Source organism: Penaeus japonicus, unplaced genomic scaffold, assembly GCF_977035675.1.
Source record: "Penaeus japonicus unplaced genomic scaffold, GWHDUDI00000001_assembly GWHDUDI00000018, whole genome shotgun sequence".
NCBI classification, from domain to species: Eukaryota; Metazoa; Arthropoda; class Malacostraca; order Decapoda; family Penaeidae; genus Penaeus; species Penaeus japonicus.
The window spans coordinates 28015330-28025329 of record NW_028234420.1 but is presented as its reverse complement, the minus strand read 5'-3'; the positions used below and the strand labels follow the sequence as shown (position 1 = coordinate 28025329).

The following is a 10000-nucleotide window of genomic DNA, read 5'->3' as shown; positions in this document are numbered from 1 at the left end:
TTGGTGATAATGATAAGGAATAGGCGGTCATGTATTCCCTGTCATGTGGTATGGCTTTGTGTTAGTGGATGTGTAGATTTGTGTGTATGTATGGATAGATAGATAAATGGATGGGTGGATTGGGAGAGAGGGAGGGAGGGAGAGCGAGGGAGGGAGGGAGAGCGAGGGAGGGAGGGAGGGAGAGAGAGGGAGGGAGGGAGAGAGCGAGAGGAGGGATGGAGAGAGCGAGAGGAGGGAGGGAGAGAGCGAGAGGAGGGAGGGAGAGAGCGAGAGGAGGGAGGGAGAGAGGGAGAGAGAAGGAGAGAAGGAGAGAGGGAGAGAGAGAGAGGAGGGAGAGAGAGAGAGAGAGAGAGAGAGAGAGAGAGAGAGAGAGAGAGAGAGAGAGGGAGGTGAGGGAGGGAAGGAGGGAGGGAGGAAGAGAGAGGGAATTATGTAAATACTTAAATTTATCCTTCAGTTCCCCTTACTACACCTATTGCTATATATATTACCTTCTTTTTTCCCAGTTCTATATCCTAAAAATGTCCTCTTTGAATTTCCTCTCTCGGCTTACGTGAGCAGTGGTGGTAACCGGAATGCGCTCCCTGTTCGGAAAGTGCTGTGTTAAAGTTATTTCGAGTTGGATGTATGTTATAAGGAACGAATTTTATTTCTTTTTGATTCTATCTCGGTTGCGATATCAGAAGATGTTTTCAAGGAATTTAGAAAATTTTATTCAAGTAAGAGCGCGCGCATACACACACACGCGCGCACACACACACACACACACACGCGCGCGCGCACATGCACGCACACAGAAAAAAACATACAAATACCAACCTCGCTTTACTTTCTTTTTCTTCTTCTCTTTATTGGTTTCTCGTCACTCGTGGGCGGTCAAACGCGGGCGTCAGTCACATGTCCTGGGAGAGCGGCAGAGAAAGCTCACGCAGATGGCGGGCAGGAGTTTGTTGTTTTTGGCGTTATTATTATTATTATTATTATTATTACTCCTATTACCTTTATTTGTAGTTGTGTATCATTTGTACAAATGGGTCGCAAATAAGTGAGTGCGGGAGTGAGAGAGAGAGACTGACATACAAACAAACAAACACCTTCGGTGCACAAGAGAGAGAGAGAAAAAAGAGAAGCGAACACAAACACACAACTCGGCAGTGTTTTTTCCTTGAAGGCAAAGATACTACTTATGACAACGGGATTAGGCGCGAGACTCAGGGGGGAGGGGGAGGGGGAGGGGGAGGCAAGGGAGGGATTTTGGCTTCCTTGATCTATTCTTGTGATGCATTTGTTGGACTTCCTACCACCCGCCCACCCGCCCACTTGCCCTCGGTTTTCTTTCGTCTTATTATCCTTTAACTTCCTCTTGTTTATTCTTTCTTTTTCACTTCATCATCATCTCCTCCTCATCCTTCCGCCTCCTCTTTTTCCTCTTCTTTCTGCTCCTCATCCTTTCCCGTCCCTCTCTTTTTCCCCTCTTTCCCTCCCTCTCTCTCTTGCTCGCTTTTCTCCTTTTCTTACATCCTCTCTTTCCCACTTTCTCCCTCTCTCCCATCCTTTCTCTTTTTCCTTCGCTTTCCCTCCCCCTCTCCCATCGTCCCTCTCCCTCCCTCTCTCCCATCCTCCCTTCCTCTCTCTCACTCTCCACCCCCCTCCCTCCCTTCCTTCATGACCTGAATGGGAAAGTGCAAGCTAAAAGTAGTCTGCTTACACTTATTTATTTATCATTGTTGTTTCTCACTAATTGTCACAATTTGCAATTGCAATAACGGGCGTTGGTTTGAGTTTTTTGCCCCTGATTTGATTCGGGTGGTTTGATTATCCTCATTGTTTGTTCATTTGAAGTTTTAGTCTTAGAAGGTGTGGCAAGATGGCTCCATTGATTCTCTGTATTTATGTCGGATCTACTGCTAAAGGGTTGGGAACTTTTTGTGCCTGTGATTATTGGAAACTGACGCATCAATTTCTGTCTTTCTCTTTCTTTCCCTCTCTCTTTCCTTCTCCCTTTCCCCCATCCTTTCCCTCTAACTCTCTTTCTCTCCAAGAATCGAAAATCATAACAGAAATGTTTGTCTGACTGTGGGTTTGAAGCAGACGTGTATGACTGATATACTCGGTCTGACTAAAAGGCCGGGTCATTACGGATAATTGGCCTCGCTAATTGCTCTGAAGGGCGGTATTAATAAGACCTCTGTCATTTTGGAGTAATAACTGCCGCCTCCCCCCCCTTTCCCCTCTTCCCCCTACCCACTTCCATCTTCTCTCCCTTCCCCCTTCCCTCCATCCCCCCTCTTTCGCCTCCCCCCTTTACCATTTCACACTTATATCTCTCACCTTCTTCTTCTTTCTTTCCCCTACCTCCTCCCCCCTCTTCCCACTCTCCCCTTCCCTCCCCTCCCTACTTTTATCCCCTTTCCCTTTTTCTCTATCCCTCTTCCTTACCCCCCTCGCTCCCCTCCCCTTTCCCTACCCACTCCTCTCTCTCCTCCACCTTTCGTCCTATTTCCCTCTTCTCCCTTTCTCCACCCCACTCCCCTTCCCTCCTATTTCTCTCTTCTCCTTTCCTCCATACCTCTCTCCTTTCCCCTCTCATCTTCTTAACCTTAACCTCAACATTCAATGACGTCATAGCTTAAGACGCCGAGAAAGCAAACCCGCTCGTTCCTGCGAAATGGTGCGAGGGTAAGAGCGAGGAATAGAGGGAGAGAAGGAGATAGGGAGGGAGGGGTAGGTGATCCGACTCCGATCCGACTCCAGCCCCGAAACTGAGTATTAATTAATCTCCTGACGCCATCTCGAACGTGTGACACAGATAGACAGATAGAGAATACATACATACATACATACATACATGCTTGAACTTTTATGCATACGAGCGGGAATGTGTGACTACCGGTGTGTCAGACACGTTTTATTCATATGTATTCTATATTTATATCATATGTACAGAAAAGTCTGTACACGTCTTGATATGATATACAGGTAACTTATAGAATATTTTCCTTTCTGCGGATACGTCTACTAGAAAATATCTATAATCTCCATTTTCTAAATTACTGAAGTAAAGCGTTCAGGGGAATAACAGTGCGATGTGTTTTAAGTTCAAGGTGTTATACAACATGTAGTGCGCGTCTGTTGGCCAGATCGAAGGTCAGAGTTCACCAAGAGACCGCATGATGTGATACGGTCCTTAGCTCCTATCGCTCTTACCCATCGGTTGATAAGTCGGTGAAAGGTAGATGTATAAGGTCTGAGGTCCGAGGTAGAGGACGAGGTAGACTCTTATCAGAAGACGTGTAAATGCTCGACCTAGAAGCATTTCCCGTGCGACCGGCTGTGGCGTAGGCGGTGTGCTGTGGGCGAGCTTGCGTTCTGTGGCTTTTTTCTCCATTGGATATGCTGTTTTTACGGATTTTTTATGTTTTCTGATTTATTTATATATATTGCGGTGTGTGTGGGGGGGGGGATTCCTCCATTTATATGCATAGAAGTTCATATACGGTATACCTAAAGGTTTATTCGCACTGAGTCGAATGCGTTTAAAATATACATACGTATATCCCTTTATGCATACATAAACAAATAGTTTATGTAATATATATATATATATATATATATATATATATATATATATATATATGTATATATATATATATATATATATATATAGGTAGATTTATATTCAAATGGTTTAATAAATACAAATATGTCCAAAACATTTCATGGGCTTTCAATTCGCCGGTTCATAAAGAGAGATCTCCCTTCCTTGGCAAATGAGTTGCAGATCACAAAAGCCCTTCTCGTGGAGATCAAAGGCGCTTATCAGGCCGCGAGACAGAAAAGAGCAAAGTCTTCATTTAGGAAGCAGCGGCGACGGCGAGGGCGGGGGGCGTGGGTGGGGGACTCTTCGCCTCTCGGCCTTGAAAAGGGGGAAACCCGGTGGTGGTGTCTGTGTGTGGTTACCTTTCTATTTTTTCTCGCTTTTCTTTCATTCTTTCTCTCTCTCTCTCTCTCTCGCTCTCTCTCTCTCTCTCTCTCTCTCTCTCTCTCTCTCTCTCTCTCTCGTTGAATGACATTCAGAAATTGCACCCTTCTATTTTCTAGGGCGGCATTTCGTCAGTGTAGAAAAGACGTCTCATTCGTATCTGCCACGTCAACTTAGGATAGTTGTTCTGTTTTGTTGACTGACCGTGACATGAAAGGATTGAGAAAAGTAGCATGGTTTATCAACCTTGTATACGTCGGCTTTGGGCATGAGGCAATTGCGAATCAGTAGGCACCAAAGAATGACTTTGACGTGAGTCTTCAACTTCTGGACTGTTGGAGATGTGATGTTAAGGGGTGTGTTTCTAAGGCGGCCACGAGGCACCTTTGGTATTCGCCAGGAGTGTGGGAATTGCTTTCCTGGATGATCATGTTATTGTTGCAGAAAAAGATAGAAAGCCCCAGAATTCGGAGAAGCCTGGAAGGAAGAAACAATCCAACAATTAAAGGGAGAAATCAAATCTTTCAAGGGAACGCCCAGACCGACTTCTTCACCTGCCGTAGAGACATTCTTCAGATTCTAAGGGGCGGCGACGCGAAGGAATATTGCAGCGATGCCCTAAAAAGTTCCTTTAGTGCCCTCAAAGAGTTAATTAAGCAACGGAAAGCGGAATACCTATGGATATTATTCAGTTTGCATACGGGTCACTTAGATTAAATAGAACCAAGGGAACGGGCAGAGTGCCACTTAGGTTGAAGTAAAACAAGCGAACGGACAAAGTGGCATTGATTTGATCAAGTAATTCAACGAGTCCTTTGCAGACGAACATGAGAAAAGTTCCTTTTGAGGATCATAAAGCACCACAGAAATACGGATAAAAGTTGCAAATGGCGAATTTAAATAATGCAATTGACATGGATGTTATTAATGTTGTTAAGTTCAGTGTGACTTTATGATTAGTTTTGTTGATTGTGATATAGAATAAGAATAATAATTACGAATCTCGTCATCTTAGCTAATGTACAACTATTGGGTTATATGTAGGCATTAGAGCTGGTGCAAAGTAGACGAAAATGTCGAATTATTATTTTCTTACATCATGCGTGTGTGTGTGTGTGTGTATGTATGTATATATATATATATATATATATATATATATATATATATATATATATATATATATATATATATGGCGGGAGAGAGCGAGAGATAGATATATACAGATAGATAGGTATATGTATGTATTTACATCATGTATTATTTATATGTGTTTATTATATATCATATATATTATTTACATGTATCTCTATAAATATATAAGAATAAAAAGTGACTACTTAGCTATGTATGCACATATGACACACAAAATACACAAGCACACATACAGCCCACACCCACATAGTCACCCGCCCACACAAGCGGACTGACGAGACTTGCCTCCCGTGATACGAGTCTAAGGAGCCGCACGCCGTGTTTCACAATCCGACGGAGACGTACAATGACAGGGAGGAAAGGAAGAGGGGTGGGATAGGAGTTGGGGGGAGGTGGATAATGGTAGGATTGGATGTAAGGACGTGGAGAACGATTTTTTTTTCTATTATTTCACTTTACTTTTAAAAAAGCCTTGGGTATATGGAGTATATTATATATTCCTTTATGGTCCACCTTTTACATTTTGTCGTGAGCGCGGATTGCTCCCAGTAAATTATCCTTTGCTTTATTATGTTCCATGAAATATATAATGTTTTCTTCTCGGTATCAAACATTTATTTCCAATGCATACTGAATATATACATATGATTATATTTTTTTCTGCTTACTTTTTTTTTACAAATTATGTGTTGTATATATTTTATATATTTATATATATATATATATAAAATCTTGTCTTAGCACTCCATCTCTGTCCCATCTCTCCTCCACCTCTCTCTTCCTCAATATCCTCCCCCTCAGTCTCCACCCTCCCCTCCCCTCTCTCTCTTCCCTCATCCTCTCCTCCCTCCCTCTCTCAGGCCCCTCACTCACTCTCCCACTCGCCCTCTCTTCTCTCTCCCTCCTTTAGGCTCCTCCCTCCCCCTCTCTTCCCTCCTCCTACCACTTCCCCTCTCTTCCCTCCTCCTACCACTTCCCCTCTCTTCCCTCCTCCTACCACTTCCCCTCTCTTCCCTCCTCCTACCACTTCCCCTCTCTTCCTACCACTTCCCCTCTCCTTCCTCCCTCCCCCTCCCCTCCTCCTACCACTTCCCCTCTCTTCCCTCCTCCTACCACTTCCCCTCTCTTCCCTCCTCCTACCACTTCCCCTCTCTTCCCTCCTCCTACCACTTCCCCTCTCTTCCCTCCTCCTACCACTTCCCCTCTCTTCCCTCCTCCTACCACTTCCCCTCTCTTCCCTCCTCCTCCTCCTCTCTTCCTTCCTCGTTTCGCAATCTTCTCCCCTCTCATCCCTATCTCCCTCCTCCTCCTCCGTCCTTTAACCCCTAACCCTCCTCCCACTCCCCCCATTCTCCTCTCCCCTTTTCCCCCTCCTTCTTTACTTCCCTATCTCCCCACTCCTCCCTTATCCTTGCCCCACTCTCCTCCCCCTTTTCCCCTTGCCCCACTCTCCTCCCCCACTTTTACCGAAAGGACCCGTAACTGACCACCACCTCCTCCTTCGCAGCGGAAGAGATGATCCGGAACCCGTTCGACACCCGCAGCGACAGCTTCTACTTCGTTGACGACAAGCTGATCATGCATAACAAGGCGGACTACGCGTACAACGGCGGCCTGCAGCAGTAACGACTACGACAGCGCTGACGAGCTAGATCTAGACCTGTCTCCGCCGCTGCTACCACGAGATGGCTAAACGCGAAGGGAAAGGATGAATGAGTTGAGTGTGTGTGTGTGTGTGTGTGTGTGTGTGTGTGTGTGTGTGTGAGAGAGAGAGAGAGAGAGAGAGAGAGAGAGAGAGAGAGAGAGAGAGAGAGAGAGAGATGGAGGAAGAAAAATGAGAGAGTGAGGGAGTGAGTGAGAGAGAGAGAGCAATGAGGGAGTGAGAGAGAGAAAAAAAATGAGAGAGAGGGGAGAGAAATGAGAGCGAGGGAGTGAGGGAGAGAAAGAAACGGAGAGTCGTAGCCAGGAAAACAGATACACTTGCCATCTCGCTGTGTGATAGATTAAGGAAAAAAAAATCTTGAAGATGAGGGAAGAAAAAGATATAATGATAAAAAATGAGTGATAAGAATGTCCTATCTTTTATAGGTCAGTTGAAGTATCAAAGAAAGCACAGGTGCGAACTGGAGTGGTACTCTGGTTCAAGTCTCTTGTTTTGTCATTGTATTTGTAATATTTTTGGTTCTTGTATTTTACCTCTGACAGGGAACTACTATTATGGCATTTTCCCCACCTTGTTGATTAAGATGACGATTACCATCAGTATTTCAGTATTGTCCCTTGCATATAGAAACATGTGCATATTTGTTCTAACACCAGTAACTGAATATGCTGTTTTCTCAGTCTTGTTTTATTTTGATAAACGAATATAAACATCGTTAAAACAAACGATGAGTGAGAACACATAACATAGCTTGGTCTAACTTCAATAAAGTTATTGTGTATATATAGGGTCCACACACACACTGCCACCCTTTCAGTTACTTATGTGAGACGCGAAACTCTCTCGATTACCATTCTGCTTTGGTGGGGTACAGTCCGTTACGAGTTACACAATTCGGAGAAAAAGAGAGAGAGAAGAAGAAATGAACATTACTGATGAACGCCACTGCACTTTCAACATATGATCACTGAGTGAGATGCATTGGTTGTAATAACACTGCAGGCACCGCCACTGTACCAAGAGAACGAAAATGGGTTTACTATGGACGGGCATGTGACAGCCTGTTCTGCCAAATATTCTATTTGTAATCAAAATGAATCAGTTTTTTCACGTCCAGTACGTAGTCTTGTCACCACACGGCAGCATTTTACTATTTGGCAAATGCAATCGATGAGGTAAACCAAAAATTAAAATAGCATGTATACTCAGGTGAGACTGACACAGGTGCACAGATTGTCTTTTTTGATGTGAGACGTATTTTGATTTGCTTATCTAGAAAAGTGCTGTGCTTAGGTGATCAATGAAAACGGTATATAACTAAAATTATGGAGAGAAAGTAAAAATTGTTCTTTTAATTGTACCCTTCAAGCTACAAGTTATAATTACCTTGTCGGTAATACATGCGAAACTGTGACTTTTATTGAGGGAAAATAGTTTGAATATTAAGCAAAACATCATTTACACAACTGTTCTATATATTTTTTCGTGGCATTGATAAAAATTGAAAACGAATATAAACGGTTTTAGAATACGAGGGATATCATACTTCATAAACCAGCAACCCCAACTTCGAGCCAGTTCCCCCCTCCCCCCTTCCTTCCCCCTCTGAGAGCACGATTGTACTGAAATCAAGTTTATGTAAGATTGATCATATAAATTTCCAAGCCTAAGCCCAAGATTTTGCAGATGTTTTAGCATTTTTTGCCAAAATGTAACTGTAGCAGTAATACCCACCAACGCTTGTGATAGTGAAACATGGCTGTGTTGTCCGCAGACTTTTGCTTCTGCAATTCCCGACTTGCTGACATACCGTTGCTGTAGGTCCTAAGATGAGGTGTAGAACCCTAGCCTTACTGCTGACATCATGTATAGTTGTGCTCTCAGGCATCAGGGAAAGAAAGAAAGAAAAAAAAACAAGAAAAAAGAATAATACACGTGTGAACTTTGTCAGTGTGTTATATACACTACACATTTTCATGTTTGATTTGAGATGAATAGTTGCTAGGATGGTACTCTACAAACAATGTGAACATTCCATTCCTATTTTTTTAATATGAGAATGATGAATAGGTTTACATTCACAGAAGCTAAAAAAAAAAAGCCTTGCTCACGCGAGGTCATGTAGAAGAGCTCAATGTTGTATAGAAAGACATGCATTATTTCTCACCATAGTATGTGTCATTCTTTCACCTGCTCATCTTGGTAATTAACTTTAGTTGCGTTTTCTTTTTTTCACAATGGTAGTATTTTATGATATCGCACTACATTAAGGGCAGAATGCATAATTTTGTCAATAAGTGTTTTTGTATGTGGAAAAGTAATCTGTGAATGTATATTTTGTTTTAGCTGTAATCTCATGCAATATTCTTGTGTAAATATATTTATTCATCACCAGTTTTATTTCTCTTCAATTTGTTTTCTAAACATCCCTGCCACTTTATCTACTTATACATGACACGTGTGTGTGTGTGTGTGTGTGTGTGTGTGTGTGTGTGTGTGTGTGTGTGTGTGTGTGTGTGTGTGTGTGTGTGTGTGTGTGTGAATGTACATTATATAAATATACACACATACACATGTACACACATACACATGTACACACATACACATGTACACATACAAGCATACAATATGTATATATATATACATAAGCACACACACACATGCACAAACAATGTGAACATTCCACATATAAATCTACACATATATCTACAAACATTTATATATATATATATTTACATTTATTTAAATTTATGCATATGAATATACATTTCTTTACATTAATTTACTTATATACATGTATACATGTATTCATGCAATTTTATACATATATACATACAATTATATGCATATATAGCTACATATATATACATGTACATATATATACATATATACCTTCATTTATATACATATATCCATTATCCATAAATACATATATCCATATATAAATATATCCTATACATACCTATACATGTACACATATAAACATATATACCTACATTTATATACATTACACATACATACATGAATACATTATGTATATATATATATATATATATATATATATATATATATATATATATATATATATATATATATATGAATATATAATGTTTATATCATATTTATATACATTTATATAGATATAGATACATTTATATAGATATAGATACATTTATATAGATATAGATACATACATTATTAAA

At 41.5% G+C, this 10000-nt stretch overlaps 1 protein-coding gene across 1 annotated transcript in view; it reads left to right on the top strand.

Annotated features, from left to right (window-relative positions):
• The window catches only part of unc-119 (unc-119 lipid binding chaperone), a 107213-nt gene extending 98022 nt beyond the window's left edge, over window positions 1–9191 (top strand). Inside the window, exon 6 of the mRNA XM_043020172.2 lies at window positions 6642–9191. Coding sequence (XP_042876106.1) covers window positions 6642–6760 — 119 coding nt within the window. The 3' untranslated portion in view covers window positions 6761–9191. The remainder of the gene's footprint in view (window positions 1–6641) is intronic.
• Window positions 9192–10000: the final 809 nt, after the last annotated feature.